This window comes from Cyphomyrmex costatus, unplaced genomic scaffold (assembly GCF_001594065.2).
Source record: "Cyphomyrmex costatus isolate MS0001 unplaced genomic scaffold, Ccosl1.0 scaffold26, whole genome shotgun sequence".
Taxonomy (NCBI): domain Eukaryota; kingdom Metazoa; phylum Arthropoda; class Insecta; order Hymenoptera; family Formicidae; genus Cyphomyrmex; species Cyphomyrmex costatus.
Genome location: NW_017276692.1, coordinates 273,021 through 300,236, shown reverse-complemented (window position 1 = coordinate 300,236; position 27,216 = coordinate 273,021). Strand labels below are relative to the sequence as shown.

Here is a 27,216-nt window from a genome sequence, read left to right as displayed (position 1 = left end):
ATTTCTCTAAAAAAAATCGTAACACACAAACCGACAGTACTTCAAGTTTAGAAAACGCAAAATACAACTCACGTTCGTTGCGGCTGGAGATATTTGGGGAAATTCTGGCCACGGCGAAGGGTTGTCGAACAAACTAGGAACATAATAATAACATAATAATGATAAACGTAATAACAACTACATTTTACATTTTCGAACCTTTATTCGGCTACTACAACTTCTGTGATATTATTTGATTAGAGAATTCTAAACGCGCTCTTCCTACTGTTGGCCTGCGCACAGCGGCCGGTGTGACGCAACTTTAAATTAAATACATTACATTTACATGTTACGCTGGGATAACTGGGAGATACGACAGTTGCGTCCCGAAATAGTGTCGAGGTACAAAACTGGCAAATTTAATATAATGTGAGCAAATGTACAATATGGTATACGGCATGGTAAAATCGAAAATTACATCTCCGATGGTAATTGAAAAGGAAATGCTGCATTGAACTTTAAATTAAGCTAATTATTTTGCACAATGAAATTTTATCTCGAGATAAATTTATTTTCTATCCACGTAACATAAAAAAAATTTGTTTTAATTTGTTAATATAAAAATATATAAGAAATAAGAGGACTAATAGTTATGTTAGGTAAGGATTAAGAGTTTATATATAATATAATTTATCATAAAAAATGTAAAAAGATATATTTGTTTACGGATAATAAATTATACTCCACTTTTTTATAATATACACAAGGAAAGGACAATTTTACTAAAGTATCTAAAAATTTAGTTAAATATAAATCTGAAAATAATTTTATTGAACCATTAAAATAATTATTATATAAATTATTATAAGATTATTATTATTATAAAATATTAGAAATTATTGGAAATAATTAATTAAATAGAATGTTCAAACTGATTATTAAAATGTAAAAACTTTTAGTAATATGACTCATCGTGCTTGAGATTCTATATAATTATTTTGATGATCTAAGAAAATTATTTTCTGATTTTTATTTAAATTATTAGATACTTTTTAAAAAAAATTGTCCTTTTCGTGCATGAATGCTACTTTAAATCAGAATAAAATTTTATTTGACTGAAATATTCGTTTTTCTACAGAACATGTGTGAAGATGTATAATTTATTTGTTTGCAGGCAAAAAGTAGTTCGTTTTATTAGATAAATTCTCATATCGTTATCTGGTAGTAGTACGAGTACCGGCTTTTCGAATTCAGAGAAATATTCGTCTAATTCCATTATTTAAAAAAATATCCGCGCGTTTCGCACGCCGTACTATCAGCGGCGCCCGTTTTATTCCGCTTTCATGCCCACCCACAAATCATTTACGTCGCTCGTTACTACGCGCAAAAGTTATGCTCGCGGTGCGCGTACGAACGGGCGCGATTTATTTCGCGCAATCTCGGGCAACGAGAAAAAATAACCTGCGTCTCGCATATAACATCGGTACTGACGGCGACGCGGCGGCCGCGGCACCGGGAAGACAAATCCGCGATGCGGAGTCACGCGACTACACCACGCCGGTGTGATTAAATTACATTACCTGTTTAAAAGATAAGGGGCCACAGGACTTTATCTAGCTTACTTATCGAGGGTACGAGCCGTTCGAACGACCGTTAAAAAGCGACTCGAGCCTTCCCGAGCACCAACGAGACGCAGGGATTCTCGATTTATTCTAAATTTACATAACCATGCGCGCGTGTCTGCATAGAGATGCATATTTTAAGAAATAATGACACGCAGCCACTCTCTCGGGTGGAATTACGTTTTGGCTTTGCAGTTATTGTTCGAAACGGCACGCAGAATACGCGTTCCGCCAGTCATAAATCCTGCCGACGTATCGAGCTTTCGCAGGGGTTTTATTAAATTCTGCAAAAACAATTCCGATGCCTCTCTGAATGGGATTTCGCCAGAAGTAATACAGCAGAATGTCGCAAAACAATGCGCGAAACGTCGCGTCGTAAACGTCTCGCAGTAGAATTTCCTTACGATTGTTGTGCATATTAATTTCGCGTCTTGAAAAAAAATTCGATTCAATGAAAGCGCGAACTTTGTTGCGACAAATGTGCGATAATTTACTGTGAACTGTGAGCCTGTACAAATGCGACACGCGAGTTTCTCGTGCATCAGTAATTCGGATAGAGCGAAAAGGAACGTTTTAATCTTATTTGTAACCATGTATTTCCGGGGGTTATAGTTTTACGAGTCAGATAAATAAGGTGATATCATGAAGTCAGCTTCTGATTGAGTCGTAATCCAAATAGGCTGAAAATGCAAGTCTCGTCAAGTTACGACGGAGTTTTAGATAAAGCCAAGCTTTTTATTACTCCCAACGAATAATTACTTAATAAAAAATGTGGAAAAAAGTACAGATACGGGAAAATGTGAAGTGGGGTAATTAGGTTTGCGTGACCTCATTTTGCTTGGAGTACTGACTGCACGAGGTACAAATATAAATGGCGAAGATAAATCGGGATGAATATCTATACCTTTGAAATATGTATCGGAAATTAAAATCGTTACAAATCACCACGCTTCTATATATACATATATACATATATATATATATATATATCTATGCACGATACTAATAAAAGGATTGAAATTCGATCAATGGATAAATGTGTATCTGCACTATCTTTTTTCTAGCCTTCTAACTTCAATAAACTAATTTATATTTGAACGTATGCGAACTTTTTCATTAATCTGACATATATACATACATATATATTTTACTACATTTATTAAAGTTATTTTATTAGTACCAAGGTCACACCTTTTATAACTTAATGTTTTTCTAGAAAAAGTATTGGGAGAGATTGTTATTTAACAATGCATATATTTTTAGAACTAAACAATTTCAAAATTAAAATTCTTTTAAAGTATGCATAAAATTGATTACAAAATATAATTTTTTATTATCACTCATTCTTTCTCTTAAAGCTTTGTTTGTCAAGCATTCCTTGTTTTTAATAAAAAAATCTCTTGTGAAAGCCAATTTTTCAATACCTTTATCAAAGAAAAAATCGATTTTAAATTGTTAAACAACCTGTGATGAAAAATACATCTAATGATTTTGTGAAAAATTTCCTGTAAGTAAATAAAAAAAATAAACGTTTATAACGAAAAAAGTAAAATTGTATATAACTTGATGATTTTTTTTTTTAATTAGCTTGAATACCTTATTAGGGATGTTAAAAATGAGTCGGGTTTAATCTTAACGTAAGCGTGATATCAGCTCAAAAAGTACAATTAAAATATTCCTCACTCGTAAAAAAAAAAGTCCTATTTCTTCGTTCGATTCGTTGGGTCGAAGCCGAGGAGCCGAACCGTAGAAACGAAACGAAGGCGTCGGGCAAATTGCGATGAGCTCGAAATAAGATCGTAACTTTTACCGTCCACTTCCATTGCACGGAGGCGGAAAACGATCCTCCCTCGCTATCGCGAAGGTCATTCGCCCGGTGCCTCAGAGCGATCTAAATATTCAGATCGCTGGGCGCAACGGCGGTCTGAAATCCCCTCGGCTTTCCTCCTTACCCCCTTTCTCTCTTTTTTCTCTCTCCCTCTGTGTCGGGAAATTGCAACGAAATGCGGGCGAAAAGACGGCAGCGATCCGTACTCGTTTAAATACCTTAATCCAAGAGTACCGATGCGATTCACGTGCAAATCCTACGGGGTCACGTGCGCCAACGTAGTCGGCATCGAACATCTCGGTACGAAAAGTGATTTTTCGCCCGACTCGGATTTTCCGGGGAAAAAGGCGCGGCTGCGAAGATTATTTTGCGACGATCGATACGTTAGTAACGCGAGAAATATGTGCCCGCTGGAGGTATCGTTATTCCTCCTCCATCATCGACGTTTTATGATACGGCTGCGGTTGCTGCAGCTGTTACAATATATCTATCGATACTTTCGTATCGATAACTCTATGCCATTCTTTTTCGCGGCCGCTTCGCAAACCATTTTCCAGCGTAATGAATTCCGACATCCGCCACTGCTGGGCGTGAACGAAGGGCTTGTGTGTAGCAATAACACGCTAAATTACACACAATACCTAAATTGTCAGTGAAGCAACTGAAGAACTCATATATGAAAATTATTATCTCGAACATTTATTTCATGCCATACCATTTACCGAAAGAATTATGAGAAGTTTTACGATGGGACTAAAACCACATTTGTCAATCCCTCGCGAGTTCAAGTTTCATAGAAAAACTGCCTACTAAAATTGATGTTCTTATCGTCTCGGTGAGAATTTTCGCTGGAAATCTATCTGTATTTATTGTTTTTGGTCGATACTTCTCCATGATTGATCTATCCCCATGATTGATTTATCTCTATATACTGTAGTTTTTTCATGAGATGTTCAATTTACTTGAAAGGATATGTATGTATAAACGAAGATATATGTGTAACTAATTAATACGTACTGTTTTGCAAATTTCATACTTTGAAGAAAACAATTAATGAAATTAAAATTAATAATTAATTCTCTCTTCAATTTATAAATCATCGTAGGATTCTTTTTCATTTACAAATCGATATTAAGATGTACCATAACATGATTAAATAATTAAATAAAAGTACCAAAATCGATAAAGACATCATGTCTTTTTTCTGTAGTTCTTCTCTTTTTTATGATATCTTCGACCGAAATGCGCAGAGAGTTATTCTATTGCATCTGTCGTAAATCTATGACCTCGGGCGCGACCGTAATAACAAGAGTAACCACCCATGTCAAATGATGCCGCTAGTGACAGAAGGTGCAATTACTGGGAGTCTCTCTGAAAAAAAGAAAGAAGCGCCGACATGAACCCGCCGACAAATCCAGCTTTTTCTCCCTGAAAACGAATGGTTCGTAATTTGCTGAACAGCTAGTCCCAGATAGTTCAAATATATTCGCAAACAATCTCGCTCCTCGGATGTGTTTGTTCTGCGTTGAACATAATCTCTGTTAGCTTTCGTTTTTTTCCTCATAAAAAGAGGTATGCCACTTTCATCAAATAGGCCAACGGTTGATGCTAAAAAAAAAAAACGATTTTGCCAAAGTATCTAAAAATTCAGCTAATTGCAGATCTGAAAACAATTTTATTGGATTATCAAAATAATTATGTAGCTCAAACTGGTTATTAGAACGTCAACATTTTTTTGCAGCATTGTTCATCATGCTTGAGTATTTTACATAATTCTTTTAAAGATTCAACAAAATTATTTTTTAAATGTGTATCTAGCTAAATTTTTAGACATTTTAGCAAAATCATTTTTTCTGTGCGCGATAAGAATACCTCTATTAAAAATTTATTCTCTAAGACAAATTTATTGTTAGCATCCTCGTAAAAAATATATTACGGAAGCTAGAATGAACTATTCTATTACATGTATAATTATCATGCATAGATACAACGCGGAGTATATAAATTAATAAAATCTGAATAACAGTTCTATATAACGTCTAACATGATATATATGTCACGAGAAACACGCAAACCGCGTGTATTACAGTGCTGCACTATATCGCATACTATATACGTGACGGCACAATGGCGACGAACAAGATATAAACGAACACCGTACAACGTCTTGGCCAAGTTATGGCGTAGAGGAAACTCAATCTTTATCTTAATAATCTTTCCACTCTCTCCCTCCCTCCTGGTCTTAAGTGCACTTCGACATTCGTAAGAATACACCCACCCGTCGCTCATTATCTTTCGCGAATGATGCCGCACGCGAAAATTCTCTATGCAACCAACAAAAGGACATTTCTTGATATCTTGCGCCCGCCTGAGCGAGCACTTGCTTTAATTAATTTCGTAGCGGCAACTAAGACCGAAGAGCTTATAACGAGCTTTTCCATGCACTCCAGGGAGTCCTTCTCTTTGGCTTTCCTAGAACTCGCCCCTTATATATCATCACGGCTGTCTTCGTATATCGAGATTCGAGAGAGCATCCACACATATACATGCACACACGCACACCTCGTTGCACGGATATCACATTGTTGGAGCATGAGACTGCCGCACCTGAGGCGTATCTCGGTGGAAAGCTAATGAAGTGCAAAGTTTTCCACGTAGACTATCAGCTTTTGCTCGCTCGCTGCGATATGTCCTCGTTAATTAGAGGGGTTACAATCTACCGTTTCCATTCGGATGCGTTGACATCAAACTAACAACTTGACTCTCCTCCTCACCCCTTTGCTATCCTGCGAGAAACAAAGCTTCGACGATTTCGTCGTTAAAATTAAAATGAAGAGTGCAGTGATCTATTTCCTTCAGAAAACGCATAAATATGAGTGTACTTTATCGATCATACATATATTAGCCAAAGGTAGAGTGTTTATTATTTTAATATAATAGAGTTTCCTTTTTAACTTACATAAACAAACTAATTAAATAATTAAAATGTTTAAATCTTCGCGTAAAACTTTGAAAATGCAAATAAACCATAAATAAAATGTGATAATAAAAATAAATAAAATAGAATATAATATATTATTTAAATACACGTTTAAAGCAAAACTTTTATATTAACAAAAATTTGTTATGACATGTTACAAGGTAATTTAGAGTCATATTTATTTGAGTCTAAAGGTTGTAGAATAATCACTTTAATTTTTAAGAAAGAATACACTTGCTTGAAATAGTTATAAGAAGGAATGCTCTACTTTTAATACGTACCAGATCTTGCGAAGATGCCAAAGAGTTATACCGGTATCTTAAAGTTCGTTCAACTACTCAGTGTCCCAAGAGACAAGATATACTTCTACAATACATTGCGGCTCATCGCCATTGTCTTCAAGATGGCAGTCTCCATTATCATCAACTTGATGTATTATAAGAAAAACAATGAAGAAAGATTTATCTTAACCAAAAGTAGAGTCCCATACTCGTACAAGCCATTCTCTACCTAATTCACTCTTAAGCTGAAGCGTAATGAGCTCTGATCTAATCTAATTCCATCCAATCTTCCTCCGGCTATAGATACATCCCGTAGCTATTACAGTTCTCTGATTACTCAACTATAGATACTTTGTATGCACTTGCCTGTTAGAATTACTCGCCCCCTTCTATCCGTGCATTGAGAAGACGCAGTCGATCGTGTGCTTTGGCGTCATCGTCCTCGACTATTTTGAATCTCGGTCGCTGGGGAGTCATTTTGAATGATATTCAATATATTTGATAAAAGAATATTAAGAATATTAATATCTTGACAGAGATAGAATTTAACAAAATGTTTGAGATATTTATTTTATCCTAATTAAAAGTGACATCGAATTAATACTGTTAAAATAAATAACCAAGATAGGAAGAGTTAAATACTCTAAATACGGAGTTCATATGTTAGCGATAGATATATCTTCCGCCATTAAATCCGGAATATGCAGTGGAGTTAGTTTCAAACACTAAGCAAACACTTCTACTACTTTGAGACATATATCGACCGTTCCTGAGTGCATTTCTAACTCAACAACTTGCAGTGCACAAAGTGCACGGGTGCTACGGACCATTTTGCAGCATCTGAGCACAGCTATACCGACGTCACAGCTCTCGAGTGATTCCATTAAATTTTCTTAGCAATTAACTACATTTTATCGATTAAATTTAAATTAAATAAAAATTACAATCTTTACTCGCACATTCTTCAAAAGTTATATCTCGAACACATTTCTTGCACTGCAATCTTTCTTTTAATTCTTTAAATGTTTTTCTTGATTTGCTAAAAAATATAACTTATTTTCTGAACTCTTCTCATATATCATTTTAAATATTTTAGCATAAACATGTAATAAATATCATAAACCTTTTTAAATATTAAAAAAAATTAATATTTTTAAATAATAAAAATATTTATATTATTTAAAATTGACACTATTCATACAATTATTGTAGTAAATTTACTTTCTGAATTTCTCTCGTATAATATTGTAAGTATTTTAGTGTAAACATATAAATAAACTTTTTCAAATATTAAAAATTAAAATATTTGAAAAAATTAATATATATTATTTAAAAACGATGTTATTTGCAAAATTACTGTAAATAATTTGGCAATTACAATTTCAAACATCTCTGCAATACTTATATTATATTACGTTTCATAAATTAAGAAATGTAGGCGTGAACATTTTTGCTTTTAGACACACGATAGTAACGACTGTAGCGATAGCGAATGGACGGCATTAAAAGTTTCGAATTGTAGAATGAAATACCAATCGCTTTCTATTTCAAGGAACAGTTCGATCGTTGCTCGCATATTAAACTGTGTCCTCTTTTATATTCGGCTTCTGCGAATATTGAAACCGAAATTGATGAAAGATCGGTTTTTGGTTTCCAAGTTTTTATTAGATTTTTAACGATTAATTTGAAAATATACGCTATCCAAGATACTGCATTTAAAAAAATAATAATAAACGTTTTGCCAAATGTCGAGTACTTTAGAGCTTTGTTATTCCTCGCTCGTGCATTTAATGGCTGCCATTACAGATTTCAATTAACCGGAAATTTCACTAATCGCTTGTTTGGCTACGGAATTTGATTAAAGGCTAATTTGTCAACCGGAAATTAACTGGTACAGAAATTAACATAGTTTGTGTATTAGTACGAACTAAGCTTCTCAGAAATAATCAGAAACGTCAAAAAAATTTTTGCTAATTAAAAAAATAAAATGCTAAAATAAAATCTATGTTTCGATGCAATGTAGTTCTGGGGTTCATCAAATATACAGTACATAAACGTGTAACGATAGAAATAAAATTTATATTTTCGCTTTGTCTCGCCGATTGTCGAGTAACATTAATCATTCAGAGTACACTACAACTTCTGAATACTCAATCAGCAAATTTTTCTCGTGTTACAGATACGTTGAGTCTAGGAGATCGGACGATAGATAACATGGACAGACACGCGATCCAGACCAGACCTCGGCAACAAATGCTGGATCATTCTTCCGGCCCGAAGTCGAAACCGGAACCCACCTTCGACTTCTCGCAGAATACAAACGTGACGGCCCTGATTGGGAAAACTGCATACCTCACGTGTCGAGTTCGCAATCTAGGCGACAAGACCGTAAGAACCTTCATTATATTACGAATTATAAATTACGAGAGAGAAACAAAGATATTATACTGTACAATAGGAACAGTTTCTTGCAATTGTTATATGTATAGAATAGACAAGAATTTTCAATTTACAAAATTGCGGAATTATTTTTTATTTTACAATACGTTCTTGAAACATAGCATTATTTGTTCTTGTTATACATTAAATTAAGCTTGTAAAGGCATTTAAACTATCATCAAATACACACACGCTTTCTTTCTCTCATAAAGCGTAGACAGAAAACAGATTTCCATAAAAGGATTTTAGAAGAAACGATTTGCAGGGAATAATCGAGTTGTGCGGAGTCGATTAAACGTTAATTGACCTTAGAAATAATTAAAAACTTAATTTTATCGTAGTAATATTATTATTACAATCTCTATTGATAGAAATAATCAAAACTATAAGATAGTCGAATCGAAAAATTTGCTCAGATCATTACCGATATCGAGTAACATTGTAATGTTCCAAGAATGTATCGTTGATGCTTCTAAAATATATTCAGTTTCATTGTGTATTTCAAATAAATACATCCGTTGAATATCACATGTCGATTTGTATTCACTTTAATACAGTATTTTCCTTCATGTAAACCAAGGATTCAGTTACTCTGTTCTAACGATGACAATAGAGATCCTTGTAACAGTAACAGTAACTTAATACCAATTCCACGCTTTATGAAAAATATTATAATAGAAAAATTATAGATAAGAAAAGAAATGTTTGACACAAAAGAGTAAAACATTGCACAAGATTTTACGAACCTCTCTCGACGAATTATAATGGATTTCATATTGAATTGGAATGAACCATTGGAACCTTTCTTTTTAATAAAAAGAGTTACTAATAGTTCTCTCTAAATAATTGAAAATATTAAAAGCTCCCTCAACTTAAATTAAATTATTCACACTTCAGTGGTAGAAACAGTTAACAAAACTTTATTTTATATTTTCTTCAGTAATATTTTAGAAAGTTTCTGATATAACCATTGAGAATAAAGATTAAAGATTAAGAATTTAACAGAAAGAAGTAGCACTTCGTCAAACTTTCATCGAGAACTAATTAATTGAACATAAGATGCAAACGAATAAAATATCTTGAACTTCAATAATATATCTTTCAGAAATTATTTTATTTAAAAAAAAATATTTTGTTGCAATTTTAATTATAACGGAATAATTAAAACAAGAAAAGAGAGAGACAGGGAAAGAGAGAAGACTTAATTGAAACGCTATTGTACAAAACGTCTGCAAAAGCATTGGACGCAATAAACATGTATAGACGGAAAAAATTTGATTTTCCTTGTTTTGTTGTGTTACGTAGTAACTATATTTAATGATAGAATCAGGATTTCGCTGAAAAATTTTTCCGCATTTCTGTTTCCTCACAAAGCAATTTAATTATTCGCGCACTAGTGGTTAAGCTATCGCAACACGAAAGTCAATTTATGAGTTAGTTTAGTTTTCCCTGAGGCTACTTGTTGCAAAACCAATAAGTAAGTATTGCTAGAGTAAGTATGAGCAAGTATTACTAATTTACTCTAATATCTTTAAAATACGTGTAAATTGTCTCGTAATCTCCACATTTCATGAAATGTTATTTTCATTCTTTTGAAACGTTTTGAAAATGTTTAATTCTATGAAAAGGGATTAAGAGAAATAAATCATTCCAATGTCACATTGAAAATAATCAGAATAAGAGTATCATTGCGTATTAAATGAAAATATATAGGACAGAATAGATACTGCATATATCTAAGAGATTTTTATCGGCCATTTAAAAATAACAATAAAAATACTTGCTCTTCTAAATATATCGCTGCTTCTTTTCTATGAGATTTATATTTGTACATCAAACAATAAATATGAAACTTGGAAACAGATAGTCAGGACATGATTATTTTTGTAAACATTTATGTAGGTCACCAGACATAATACCACTCAATTTTGTTTCGTAAAATTGTATCAAATAACGATCAATTGCTATCGGATGTTGTAAAACAACAAAGAAAACGAGAATTTATATTACTTTTCAATCAGTAATTGTACGAAAATCACGTCAAAAACAATGTCTACCAAAAAAGTATTAAATAAAAACTTCTATGATATTCTAAATATTTAATAAAATAGTTCTTAACTCTTAAAATAAAAATACTAATTTTTATTATATTTTATTTTTTTTAAGTACTTTTAATAGAAAAAAACTTTCTTTTTATTTTTTCTTAATTAAGAAATGTACTATGTTACTAATATAAGAAATATTTTATAAACAAATATTAATTAAATTAATTTATAATTAAAAATAATATTTAAAGATATATTTTTATATCTTTATAAAATAGATATTTAAAGATATATTTTTATGTTATTCCGTTTAAAAGAAAATACATTTAAAATATTCTTTCCTTTTAATGAAAACTTTGTCAATATTTGCAAAAGAATTTAGTAATCCTTTTAAAATATTAAAATTGAAAACGATTAAACACACACAATTTGTAACATTCCACGTATATCAAATCTATCTTTTAACATATTTTGTTAATAACATAAAATGCTTTGCGAGAGGAAATATGTTTTATAAATATAAATAAATCTAATACATTTATTTTCTACAAATATTGCACGTATATTGTATTCCGTTTACATACATTTTGGTACTTAACTGACGGCATGTTACAATCGAATATTTCAGGAAACGCACAATACTGAAATTATCTTCATTCAATGTTGATAGATTAAATTCCAATACACACTTCATGCAACGCGATATCAAAAGGGGAGAGAGCTTTTAATCGTATTTTGTGATACAAACGCCTGTCTGATTAGCGCGCTAACGCTATCGGATTATCAGGAGAAAAACAGCAAAATTCCACGCAATACAGCTCATGTGCATATTAAAAAAAGTCAAAGAGGCGAAATTAATGAAATGAAGATACAATATTCCACAAATAATAAAGCAATAAAAATGTAATTAAAAATAATACAATTATTTATAATTTTTATTAACACAAGAATTCGTGGTGCGTCTTTTTACCAACAATTTTGCGAATTACAGTTTCGTACAAAAACCTTTTTTCTTTTATTTATTATTTAGATATTTTAGATCTGCGAGCAGAAAACCACACAACAAAAAAAAACGAAGTGCTCGCAACAAACATCGTAAATGTTTAATCTTTGACCATTTTATTTAAGTTAAAATGTTTGTTTTATATTTATAGCAAAGCAAATATTTTGTAACTTAACATTGCAATTACATTTCAATAAATTAACTCGATTATTTTCAATATTAGTCGAGAGACTGGAAATAAATATTTGTTTTTACTTGTATGAGATTTAAAATGACATCGAAGAATATTGTAAAATTCTAAATAAGATTTGCGAAGGTACATTTTTTGTGCCATCGTATTCAGGCTGGAAATGTATTCTGACGTGCGTCACGAGACATCTCTCAACGCGCGTGTGTTAACAATTACTGTGTCGATATCGAACGAGATAGCAGTCAGTATATACATGACAAAAAAAAAAGATATTTTACGAATAAAGCTATAAATAAACCATTGAATTCCATGGGACGAATCAGCAAAAATACATCAACTAACAAGATCGATAACCGCACGCTCAACAATCAGCACAAAAGTACTCGTGAAAAAGAGACTATTATGAAAGTAGAATAGTACATAAATTACATGTATGATGTTGTAAACTCCAGTGTATACACCGCACCTAACAAAAACTTTATGAAGAATTATTTACTATGTTTGAGGTATATAAGATACTAATAAAAATTTTATATTGTACTACTACGTAGTTCTACTACAATGAAAAAATATTACAAATACAAAATATTTTTCATTAAAAAATCTTTTTAAAACCCTGGCATCTTTGTCGTATCCCATAGGGATGGGATTAACAATAAAATACTGAAATCCTAACACAATATTAATGTAACATACAGGTATATAATAGAGTGCGTGCGTGTATTTTCTAACTTCTACAGCGTAAATTCCCATAGGGTATAAATATCCCATATAATACGTATATACATATATCAATAGAAATGGAATTCAAAAATTTTTAATTACGTGTTTAAAAGTTAAGATTGTTTATTGAGTTAACAACAGTATAATAATTTGATGAGTCATTAACAAAGAAAGGGGTGGAAAACGTTCGCGATCTTCTTACGCTTTCTGTAAGAAAAGGCATGCACCCGGTTAGCTCACCTTACAAGCAATATGAGAAACCGTTTGCCACGTGTTACGCTCGCTTTGGTTTCACTTAACGTTCGACATTCATCATTGCCGACGTCTTCTTGCAGTTTTCGCGCGGATGCAGCGTTCCCTCGCGCCGGCGCGTCCGCAAGTCGCCCCATTCGTCCCGATGGCGATGGATAAGTTTGGAAGCGCTAACTGCTTTTGTTCCCATGCAATAGCTACTGCTAGCCAGATACCGCGAAAGACGTAAACTTCGTTGAGTAAATACGCTAAGTGGTGCCAACGCCGGGCACATATGTAAACGGTGTTTGCACGGCACGTACTATATATACGCGCGCAACGGGGAACAGTGTGCCGAACCGGCATGGCACACTCCCGACCTCGCCCGGTTTATATACGAGGTCGGGGCACTGTGAAAATATCGACGAACAGCCAAGCCGCCCACACTCCTAAAGACCAACCCCTTCGGGAGGGGAAAAGGCGGAGGGTTGAAATTTCCTGCATTGGGGACGCGCGCTCAGGCGCGCGAAAACCTCGACGTTAATATGCGTCGAACTTACCGTTACCGCGAATTCCAATGTTATGGTTTTGCTTCCATTGCCTCACGATTGCTTTCGGGATGGATGGTTGACGGGCGATAACGATAAATTATTTGGACATCGGTGTTTTGCGCGTGTGATTTTTCGAGCACTATGGATTTAGAAGCATTATGATTTAACGACGCATACATATATGCAGTATACGATCGAAAATGTGTAAAAAATACAAGTTCAAGGTGCACAGAAAGTATTTGCGTGTTTATGTATATTTCTCGAATTAAATTCTAATTAATTCGGCATATATTAATGCGTTTAATAATAAAATACGTAACAGGTATAATTTTCAACTGATTAAACTTAATAATATGGAAATCGTTAAACGAAAAAGGTCATTTTACTTTTCAAAGAGAGGGAGAGAAAAAGAAAGAGAACTATGACGTTCCACTAAAGCATGTGTTTATATATATGCATATTTCTCTAATTAAACTCTAATTACTTTGATGCACATTAATGCATTTTAATAATAAAATGTATAACAAGCATAATTTCCAACTGATTAAATTTAATAACGTGAAAATCATTGAGATGAAGATATCAATTATAATCGTAATCTTTTTTTACCGAGAGCGAGAAATATGACGTTTCATTAAAACTTGTGTGTTTATACATATACATACATATGTATACATATACACACGCATATAGCGCATTCCACTTAAAAATGTGAATCGTTTGGGATTTTTAAAAACATATTAGTGCACATATTGTATAAGGTTGAGGGTCAAAGAATAAATATTATATGCCAGAAAAAAGTTTCTAATTAAAATGGACAAATCTGAATTTTCTGGTTAAATTTATCAAAATTCTAGTTGCGATATAACCGGAATTCTGGTTGCCGGTCCTTTTGTTGATACAATATTTCTAAAATCTACCGGAATTCTTATTTTTGCTAGAATAATTATGTCAATCAGAATTTTGGCTGTCTCAACTAGAATTCTCGTAATTTAACTAGAAAATTCCGATTCGTCCATTTTTCATCAGAATTATTAAATATTATTTAAACTAATCAGGTTATTTTTCTCAATGTTGCATCGAAAATTAATTAATCACACATTAATTCAATTTTAATAATAAAATATATAACAAGTATAATTTTCAGGTAATTAAATTTAATAATATTTATTGAAAAGAAAATGTTAAAGTCGTAATTTCTTTAAGAGAAAGAAAAATATTTATTTTATTATATGTAGATAGATTTTTTATTTTATATATTATATGTGTGTATATATATGTATATAAAACACAGTTTCTTTTTCGCATACCGATTTTTTATGTTTCTCTACATACTTTATAGAAAAATATGAATACTCGCTTTGTTGGAGTAGAAATGCATATACTTCATTGAAAACTCGACGAGTCTCTGCGCAATAGTCCTCGGGAATATTAAAACAGATAGTGAGCTTCGACGAGAGAGCGTAGTGCTTTTTCTTAACTTTTAGTGACGGTTTAACTTTAAGTGACCGAACTTCTTCACGAGTAAAATTTAATTTCTCGTCTCTATTCACTTATCATCGCGATGTACTACAAAAGAAAGAACGGATGATGTAATTAAGCCGGTCCTTTTGTTGTACCTATTTAAAATGATAATTGCAATTTTAGACAGGCACTCGGTGGTGTTTCCTTACAATTAAAAATTCAGCAATGCAACGCGATTAATCTAAATTAATATAAAAAATATAATATTTTAATTTATACAAATATTGATCTTCAGTTGAAAATTCGTATCACTCTGTAATTTCATATTTATGGCATCTGCAATCTGTAGCATAATTCACTTAAGATTAATTCTCAATTCAAAGTTTAATAATATCGCGCGCGAGAGGTGACTCGTTAATCCTATCGTTAAGGTAAAAAAGTTAGTCGCGCGAGGAAAAATGCAGAGGATTGAAATGTCAGAAAGGTGCCTCTAAGATAATATTATTTCTGAAAAATTTCCGAGAGGATCTCGAATGTAAGAAGACGCCTGGATCGCTCCGCGTTCCGCGAAATCCTTTTATTTCCCGTTCGAAGTCTTCCCTGGAAAATCGCCGAAGACTCTCGAAGTCTCACACTCTGACGCCAGCACCACGTGAACGAGAGGCGCTGGTGCCTGGGAATCTGCTTTGCGTGCACTGGCAACGGAGGAAGCGCCCGAAACTCTCACCGGGAAACTTTCTGTATTCCACCGCAACTTTTCTTACGTTTCGACACGGGTCGGTGGCTTTCGGCGTTCCGCGGGCACGGAAATAGACGGATCCTCTCGTTCACTCCTTCCGCTCCAGGATCGCGGTAAAGTTGGTCAGGCGTACTGTACGAAGCACTTCATGATGCAAAAAATCCGACACGAATGGTTATCAGAGTTATCGAGATGAGCTTCCATTCCAATGAGCGTATTTTTCCGAAAGTTAAGTTACTCTTGCCGGAAAGAATTTTAAAACAACGCGTAAAATTCATACCACAGAAATAAAGTTCTGTTTATATAAAACTTGTATATACAGTTAATTCATCACTTGAAAGATAATATATATGTATAAAAATTATTTTATATCAACAGAAATATAGAGAATGATTTCTTTTTCATTATCCAGAAATATAAAAAATAATGTTTTGTTTTCATTATCCATAAAGGTAACATGGACATTTGTAATTTTACTTTTATTCACAGAAGAATACATACCTACTAGTAGCAACTATATTGATGACAACTATACAAGTTTTATATTATGTAGAATTAATATACATATGAAAATTACTGCACAGTTTTTCGTTCTGAGGAATAAAATACTTTTTCATTTATTTGAGATCACTGTACTAGAAATAGAATTATTTTTCGTGTAAAAATAAGTAAAAAATGTAAAATCTAATTCACACATAAATAATGCACAGATGATTTTAACTCTCAAGCCAATACAAAGACTTAGAAACAAATATTAGGAGACACGATAATATCTCGCAAAACATGAAAACATAAATACGTAATTCTTTATTCATTTTTAAATATACTGAAAAAACATTTACAAAATAAATTACTAAATATAAATTAAAAAATAATTTTTCCACACATTTAAAAGAAAACAATAAAAAAGAAAGTTTTTAACCAATTCAAAGACTTAGAGAGAAATAAATAATATCTTCAAAGCTCTTTAATATTCATCTTTAAATATACTAGAAAAAAATCTTGCATTATGAGTTATTAAGAACAAAATAAAAAATATCTTTCATATAAAAGGAAATAAAGATTACACGCGTTATATAAAAAGCACACGATACACAATTGAGATCACTCAATTGTTTAAATGAAATGTAGTGCAGTCAATAAAAGACAGCCCAGACATTCCGTATATTGACTATCGGTTTATCATTTATCACCATTATTGCCAACTTTGTTTGCGAAGGTATCCTGGGTCAGGCACAGGGACATCCACATCCTGACGGCGGGAGCGTACACGTACACAAGTGACCAACGATTTCAAGCATTACACAGACAAAACACGGGCCATAGCAACGAATGGTCCGAGTGGACCCTCTGCATAAAGTGGGCGCAGGAGCGTGACCAGGGAATCTACGAATGTCAGATTTCCACCATACCTATCAAGTCGTATCAGTTTCACTTGAATGTCGTTGGTAAGTATCACGTATCGTTAAATCTAGTATCACTCATCGTATTGCCTACGTTCTACCATTCGATGAAATTTTCAAAACACTTCTGGTGTGCGTTTCAACGCATCTCAGTCCGTGTAATATCGGACCACGTAATATCGAAGCAGCATGCTCGCTTTCAGCTTTTACAAAAAATTCCATTTCCATGTTTGCAACGAGATTGAATTAATATTGTAATTAATAAAAGGATAGAGGGAAAGAGTAAATTAAACATAAAAAAAATTCGACATTATTCGTGATTGAATACTGACCGATATACCAGAATGTGTAAAAATTATATATTATGGCGCCAGTCCAGCTTTCATTCATTAAAATATCCAGAGAAACGGTAAATTTAACGAAGGAAGGTTACGCTGGGTGAAAATACAATTTAACGGTAATCCCGGAGTTGAATCTAATATTAGAAGTAAACGTCGACAGCGTCACCCTCATTATTTCAATTACCCTGACTTACATGTAATTTATTATGAAGTTTCACATCTCATTACTTCTTACGGATCACGGGGTGGCTTTAAAGATATCTCGTTCTTCTCGTTCGCTAAATATACCATTCCCAAAAGGCTGTCACGTACGGATCTTTGAGTTTATCCAAGTCGAGATGGATGACCGAGTGGGATCGGGCGAGATAGGGGCAGGGGAAAAACGAAGAGAAAGGAAAGAGGTAAGGGAGACGAAAGAAAATTCTTCTTTATCGCAGTACCTACAGCGACGATACTGGGCGGCCCCGAGTTGTACGTCGGTGCAGGCAGCACGATAAACCTGACGTGTGCCATACGCTTCAGCTCGGAACCACCAGCCTACATCTTCTGGTACTACAATGAGAACGTCCTGAGCTACGACAGTCCCAGGGGCGGCGTCTCCGTGATAACTGAAAAGGGTGGCGACGTCACCACCTCCTGGCTTCTCATTCAGACGGCGCAGCCCTCGGACTCCGGGGAGTACAGCTGCAAGCCCAGTAACGCCAATACGGCATCCATCAGGGTTCATGTCCTAAATGGTGAGTCTTTGCTCCTGCGAATACGTCGGTTCCATCTTCATCGTTGCATTTTACGAGCGACATGAAACAACGACATGCCATATATTTTCAGCAGAGGCTTCACACATTTCTTCTTCAATTAAAATAGCTTAATTAAAATGTTTACTTTTTGTATATTTATTTAAGTTTCTTTTTAAAGCGAGGAACATTTTTGTCATCTATTTAAACAACAAATTGACCGCTGGGATTAATTAATATATAGAAAAAACTTTGTTAAATATCTAAAAATTTAGGTAGATGCAGATCTGAAAATAATTTTGCTAGGCTATCAAAATAATTTTGTAGGAAACTCAAGCATAATGAGCAATGCAGCAAAAAGTTTCAACATTCTAACAACTGGCTTGAGCGTCCTACATAATTATTTTGATAATTCCAACAAAGTTTTCAGATGTATATCTAACTAAAGGACTTCACACTAATTATATGAAAAACTGAGTGAAACAAATTAGTTTTCACATATAATGTAGTTTATAATGTGATAGTTTATAAACAAAAGATTGCATAAGCACGAGGCTCAATAATAAACAATTTGTAAAACTTGTACTCAAAGATTACTTTTGATACATCACAGCTCAAAAACTATATCTATTATTGAGTCTTGTGTTTATGATATCTTTTGTTCGTCACATTATAAGCTAGATTATAGGTGAAAACTAAGTTATTTCACCGAGATCCAATTTTTTATGTAATTAGTATACGGTCGTTTTTAGGTACAGCAAAATGGTTTTTTCTGTATACATATATCGTGCATTAAATCTACGTTGATTAACGAATCTACGTGGATTTTAATTACATTGCTGGAAAGCAATTCGTAACGACGGACGAAAGATTTCCATGCCTTTTCATATCGGGCAAACTGTTCCAAATTAGCACCAAAAGATTTAAGGTAATTTCAATTACCGAGTAATAAAAATGTGCATGTCTGGCTAAATTCTCATTCGCTTGCGATTTCGTGGAATTAATATAATTCTGTCGTGCGACGATTAAGTATCGTGTCGTTTCGAGGCGCCAGAATTTCGAATCGACCTGGTCAATCCGCAAGTTGCAATTTCCGCTCTGAAATGAATTCCCAAAGTGTACCGGCTGTCATCGGACCTTGCTTTATAGCGTGCGAAATTATTTTATTAACCATTGCTGTTCCCGCAGAAGAGCTGTTGATGTTAACTATTCACATAGTCAGCTCGTAAACCCGAGTCGTTCACGTTCACGATCGTTAAAACTATTCAGGGCCGATAGTAGATCGGAAAAGTTTCTTATGCACCGAAATGCGCGTATAGTTCCGCTATTCGCGACCCAAATTAGAAATCGAATCTATAAAAAGGAACACACGAGGGTATGAAGAAAAAATAACACCTTGAGTCAAAGATCTATAATACACGAAAAGAACTTTGCTGAAATATTTAAAAATTTAGTTAGAGATCTGAATAATATATATATATTTTGTTGAATTATCAAAATAATTATATAAAACATTCTGACACACACAGAAAAATACATACTGTGTTCAAATAATAATTACGTTTTAAATATTTCAATAGTTCGTATATCAGTAATTCCATCACACAAGTTTATGACATAAGTATTAAATTTATTCAAAACATATATTCTGAATCTCAATGTGTTTAGTACTTCAATAATTTACTTATTATATAGTAGATATAAAGTTGTTTCTTTGATAAAATTGTATAATATTCTTCAAAAGAGAAAATAAATCAATTTTTCTAAAATTTGTAAATATAATATAAATAAATATATTTGACGACAATTTAAGAATATTATCAAGAAAATGTTTTGTTAAAAACAGAAAAACGTTTTGAAAAAAGAAACTGATTGTGAGTAATCACTTTTCTTAACAGTAGAATATTTTTAGAATTTTTTACAATACATATATTCTCATCCTGCTTAAGTGTCCTATATAATTATTTTAATAGTTCAACAAAATTATTTTTATCTGCATTTGAGTTAAATTTTTATATACTTCTGTAAAAGCGTTCTTTCTGTGTACGTATTAATTGCAACGGCCAGTCCGTTGTCGAAATAAATGTCAAATTTTTTGCAGTATTGCTCATTATACTTGAGTGTCCTATATCATTATTTTAATAGTTCAACAAAATAATTTTTTTTAAATTTCTATCTAGTTTTTTAAATACAGCAAAACCGTTTTTCCTCCATGTATTCTGTCAAATTTTCTTATCTTAGCAGTTTTTCTTGCCTTATTCTTATGGCTCACGCTTAATGACTCTTAATTCTTATCACTCTAATGAGTTTCCGGCCTCGTGTATTCGCCGGGGAATATCGGTTTAGTCTATGCTTGCAGCTGTCCCTTCCCAGCTTTCGGCCGCGTTCGAAACTTGCCGTTCTATCAAACTCTTAGCAATTATGCGGTCGCAAAGTTCGCGCGCGTATACATATAAATATATATATGTATATGTATTGTATATACGCAAGCGTCCGCTAACAGGGCGCGAATACGAAATACTGGTTCCGCATAATAAGGCTCTTCGTCATCCGCGACGAATGAAGGTGCTGACGGAGTTCGCGAATGCTTCAATAACCCAGCTTGAATAATTTATTAATGAAGCGCATATGCGAGAGACATTGAATTATGCTCGTTATCACGACTTGTTTTTCGCGACGCGACAACATCGCGCGAGAACAGATCAAATTTCCCCCAGTGGGGATTTTGGTGGATATTCCTATTATACATCTCGTTTAGTAGAATATATGAATTGCGAAATAGAGCGCAAAAATAATCCGGATATATATATATTGTGTCATGTATAACAAGCAACCATTTTGAAAATGTTATAAAAGTGTAACAGTATATATTTTTATTTAAATTATACAATCTCAACTCTTCGGATATATTTCAATGTGAAAAGATGTTATTTATTCATTGATTTTTCGTTAATGGAATTAAACAAAACCTGTCATTGAAAATTTATAAACTTCTGCTGCCTCTATTAAAAATATAATGACAGAAAAACATTGTTATTGTTAAAAACTGTGACTAGTAATTACATAGAGTATATAGAGAGATGAATTTGTAATAATAAGAATAGTTACCTATTTTACGTAGTATTTTAAATAACATTTAAATATTTTAAATAATGTTGTTACCATTTTCAGATTATATTTTTTCTATTTGACTATTTATATATTTATTTAGCAGAATTTTAAAATACAAAATACAATAATAATAAAAATCAAGTGCAATATATTTGAACGTAAAATAATAATTTTATGTCTTTTAATAAATCATATTTTTCTTTTTCTCTCTCTTTCCCTTACAATCAATTTAAATTATTAAATTTAAATTATTAGTTGCTCGATCTTTTGTTTTAAATTTTAATTTTTACGTTTTGATATTTTTATCAAATTTACATTAAACGTACAAATTACATTAGATTTCTATAAAATTTACAAACAATATATTTGTATTAAGCTAAATCTAAATATAGGTATATTAAATATATACTCGACATGATTTCATGAAAAATGAATTATAATACATAATAAAGAAGGAAAATGTCAAATATACATAATGGATGCGCAAATAAAATAATAAATAATTAATTAATTAAAGGTACAACAAATATGATCATATGATCTTCATACTTTCAAACTTTTGTACAATTTTGTTTTCAGTTTATGAATAAATTATAAAGTAAAAATTAGCTATTTATTATTATTAAAAAATAAATAAAAAGTTTCGTGGCTTCTAAAATAAATCAAATAGGTACAATTAAAATGCCTATATGAGCCTCCGCGATTGTTGATGCATAAATATTTATAAGACGACAAGATATAATTTTCAAACAATTATAGACAGAATGTACTTGTTAAGTTGTAACAATAAAGTTAACTGCAAACGTTTCAACTCTGGATTGAATCCTTCTCAGTGTAGAAGTCAAGTACAAACTCAATTTGTAACAATTTCAAAAATCACGGTGGTTCGTATAGACACTTTACCTTTTATTTTTATATTTACTTTTATTTGTAATTAATTAATTGTTTATTGTTTGATTCGTATTAATTACTATGCTGTACTTGTCGTTTTTTTATATTTTAATATCATGAGAGGCGTACATATTATAACTTATTAATGAATTATAACTGGTAGAATAATTCAGTGTTCAATTTCCGTTATGCTTTGTTCTCAATAATTCAATTATAATACTTTCTTCGAAATGTTAGACATGTTAGTTTGGAATTCACTGCAGCAATATCAACTAACATATCCATTATAAAAAAAAAATCACGACTAGTAGAATAAAATAGCTCGTAAGTACGCGCTCTTAAAATTTTACCATCGAAATCCCGATCTGTCCGTAGAATACGACACCTTAAAAGCTCGCAGAAATTTACAGCTGCCCGCTTGATACCGCCTGAACAGGGCGGAAATTACTCTTCGATTCGCACACGCGTAGAACGGGCGCGCTCGCCTTGGCTAACGCGACCGATATTCCGCATCGAAAGAAATATATATAGGTCCTCGACTTCATGAAAACTTTGCCATTAGCCGCGTATCTCAGAATAATCCCTCAGAGTTCCAGTTGCAGCGCGTTAAAAACAATTTCGAAAAGTTCGTCTCTATATTCCGCAACGTTTCAGCAAGGGCTGTCGAAAAATCCTTGCGAAATTTCCTATACGTATAGCTGTAAGAAACGTGGACAAACAAACGGAGAGATGGACGAAAGTTTCGCGTGGGCGCGAAACTTGGAGAATTTACGAGGGCCGAGTCGAAAAATCCCGTGGACATTACAGGCGATGGGAACGTCCGGAAATTGTACTTCGATTCATTTTACGAAGTGACCGATATCCGATAGAATGTCGGATAGAGAGGACGCGCCTAATACGCCGCTTCAGCCCGCTCGAAACTTTTACAATGGGCGAAATCGTCGCGATCAACATTCCCGGCGTGGCGATCGCACGGCCCGGCGGTCCGGCAAATTGCGTGCCAGAAAACAGGATCATTTATCCGAATGTATCGTTCGCAGTTGACATTCATTAAAAAGTTTAGCCGGCGCATTCCGCGACGCGGAACGAACGCGCTCAAGAGCGAGCGAGCAAGCGATTCAATTAATTTCACCAGTCACACCAACGGAGAAACTTTCTTCGCGCGGTACACGTCACTAGTATTTCAATAACTTTCCATGTGAAAATATCCATAGTGGCACCAGCACGCGCTGCACACTAAGCTCTCGTTATCCAGATCACGCCCGGGAACTCCGAGCCGCTTCAACCTCTCTCTCCCTCCACCATCCCCGTTTTTGCTTTTCCGGTTCGCGTGAAGTAAATTATATTCGCTGAATGAGACTTGATAGATTGATGGATGGTTTATTTATTCTCGCGGCATAAATCCCGAAGAACCTTTCGTAATAATGGTTTTATCACGTAACAGAAGCAGGAGTGACGTAATAAAAATGTATAGCTGGTTAGTCGAGTTCTAGTCAGAAAGATAATGCAACACCTGTCATGATGGAAGATGAGAGAAAAAAATAGAGATCTATATTTTCTTTATAATCTTTTTTTTGTCTTTTTTCCTTGCGATGAGTGCGAATTAACGTTTAAGAAAAGAACGCGATTTTGCTGAAGTCTAAAAATTTAGCTGTAATAGATATAGAACTGAAAATAATTTTCTTAAAATCAAAATAATTGTGAGAGAAAATCCCAAGCGTGATAAGGAATGCTACAAAATATTATGATATTTTCAATAGATTCGAGAGTCCTACAGAATTATTTTAACGGTCTAACAAAGTTATATTTTTAGATGTGTATGTAACAACTAAAGGACTTAATGTTAATTATATGAAAAATTGAATCATGATAAAATGAGTTAATTTTCAGAAAGTAGTAACTAAAAAAAATGTCATAGACACGAGTCTCAATAATGGACAGTTTTTGAGTTATGGTGAGTATCAAAGATGTTCTGTGAGTATAAATGTAACATACGTATATAATGTATAATACATGAGGCTCAATAATGAATAATTTTAGAGCTATAGTTTCTCAACGGTGTAAAACTTGTGAACTGTGCTTTATTATTGAGCCTTAGGTCTGTGATATTCTTTGTGTTCATTATATTATAAGCTATAATATTATTTCTGAAAACTAACTCACTACAGCTATGCAGTTACATCATGTGAAAGCTAAGGCCTGCGGCGTACTATGCTTATTTCCTGCTGAATTGCTCGCGTTTTAGTAAATTATTAGAATTCCACATAAAACGCAGAATTTCCAGTAATTTACTGAATTGCAAGCAATCCAGCAAGAAAACAAACAACGCAGACTTAATTCACTACAGCTACGCAGCACATTATGTATATATAAAAACTAACTTCACCGGAATTCAATTTTCTGTATGATTAATGCTAAGTCTTTTTTAGGTATATCTCCATAAAAACCTTTCTGTGTGGTAATGTTAAAATGAGATTTCAGCGCTAAGACACCGCTGCCTTAACCAGGATGTCTTTGTATTACAGGCGAGCGACCAGAAGCGATGCAGACGGGGACCGCGGGGCCAATATTGTCCTCGAGTTGTCTATTGGTGTCCCTCATCATTTTGTACATATCCTCGGTGTAAACGAAAACGAAAATAGCGCCAATGGCTGAAGTGGTACGTTCCCTCTGTCTACACGAACGCATTTTCACGTGCGTCTGCCCAGCAGACGTGATCGCGGGACAACCGCAATTTATACGGGACATAAAAAGATTCCGTGAATGGACTGACAATGAAATAGAGCGTGTTCAGTTGACACGTTGCGCATAATTCACGATGTTTTTATGAGAGGAGGGAAAACTGCCAATCAAGGAAAAATAGCGATTCCTCTTGTAAGTAGCAGCCCTCGGCTGATTGATTATTACTCCTCACAAAAGACATCGTGAATTATAATTAGCGATACGCCAGATTATGTGGTGCGTATATCTATATAACCAGAAAGTGCAAAACATGAACGTTCACGAATACATGCTCCTATAAATCTGATCCTCCTGCTCTCTGACATTGGACGGGGACAATGGTATTGAGTTGTTGCTCATCAATTCTAATTAAGAAAATGAAGAACACTTACTTCGCGCGTGTCACTGATTATTGACCTCGCGCTGATCTGCATCGGAATTTAAGACGAAAAACTCGATAATGCGCGCGCTTCCGTCATTTCGGCCGCGAGGGAATCGTACACGTTCCCGACGCGAACGCAGTCGCGTTCGATGAGGGAGAGTTGCATCTTTCGATAAGGAAGGTACTTAGTTAAGCAAACGTCGATGCTAATGCCGGAAGCGCGGGTGCTTCGCGGTAGATCTGGTGCACGAAATCCGACCTGCTTCGCCCACAAACGAACGAGGAGATCACCGAGGTCGCTGGTCTCCCTTTTCCATCCCCCATGATAATCCAGGTAATCCGCATTGCGAGAAACCGATTTACGAGAAGCGTTAAGGCGAGGAGCGATTGCCTTACGGTTTACGCTTTACGAGCAGTCGAATCATGGGAATGCAAGCTACGTGGATGGGATTCAATGGAAAATAAAACGTGACTGGAGTGCTCGATCCGGCAATTTTCCGTATTTCATAAAATTGCCGGCGCGATAATCGGCCGCGCACTACTCACATACTCTCCGAGATGCTATCTTCAGTCCTGGCGACGTTTCTCGCGATAAATTTCACCGCGATTTGCAAAGTTGGCAACTCGGACATCGTTCTCTCTCTCCGTGATTAGTTTTATATTGCGTTTTGAAATACCTCGAATTTTTGACACTTCTCCAAAATCGCGTATTTCGATGTTATAAATTGTACAGTTACTTTATAGGATTTGTAGGTGATTTTTTTTAGAATTGACCAGATTTATTATCCATTTTTGTAATATCCCGCTTTATGCATGTATCTGCTAAAGGTTCTCATATTCTTTTCTTCTTTTCTAATATAGCGCTATATGATTTCATAGACTTATGTATGTACCAAATAACTGAATGAGTGTTTTATTTTTAGTTCTCTATATTTTTGATTTATTTTGTTTGTTCGATTTTAATTTACGGCTTAAAGTCTTTCACCTCTTCTTACCATGCTTTATTATTGTATTATTTTTACCAAACTGGTGAAGCTTAAGTATATAAAATCAAAACATTTTTATTTTCAAAGAACAAATTTAATTTATTAATTTTATTTCGTAATATTCATTATTATTCATTTTTACCGCTGTTCTCTTTATTTTTTGGATTTTATAAAAAAATAAAATACTTTAACATTTATTGAAAAAATGTGTCGTTGTTAAATTAAAAAATTTTAAATTAAACAGCTGGAAGTATTATTTGTTTTTACTGGAGCATTTTTTCATAATAAAACGTTAAAATTGATATTAATGGCTTCACGTAAATTTCGAAGCATGCAAGACTGAACGAAATATTGATTTTATATTGTTCACACTGTAAATACGTAGCAGCTCTCAAATCAATTATATCAATTATAATTATTGATCGGACACACGTATTAGACATAGCACTAAGCAATTAATTTGCACAGTTATAACCGCGTAAATAATATATTAAATACATTTCTATATGTAGAAGCTTCGGAAAGTGTTCAGTTTAAATTGATATAATCAAAGGATGATTTTTAAGACAGAG

The 27,216-nt window shown here is 33.6% G+C and overlaps 1 protein-coding gene across 1 annotated transcript in view; it reads left to right on the top strand.

Moving 5' to 3' along the window:
* The window catches only part of LOC108774540 (cell adhesion molecule 2), a 40,217-nt gene extending 15,036 nt beyond the window's left edge, over nucleotides 1–25,181 (top strand). The window contains exons 2-5 of the mRNA XM_018540676.1: nucleotides 8,870–9,078; nucleotides 17,295–17,523; nucleotides 18,257–18,556; nucleotides 25,081–25,181. Coding sequence (XP_018396178.1) covers nucleotides 8,870–9,078; nucleotides 17,295–17,523; nucleotides 18,257–18,556; nucleotides 25,081–25,181 — 839 coding nt within the window. The remainder of the gene's footprint in view (nucleotides 1–8,869; nucleotides 9,079–17,294; nucleotides 17,524–18,256; nucleotides 18,557–25,080) is intronic.
* The last annotated feature ends 2,035 nt before the right edge of the window (nucleotides 25,182–27,216 follow it).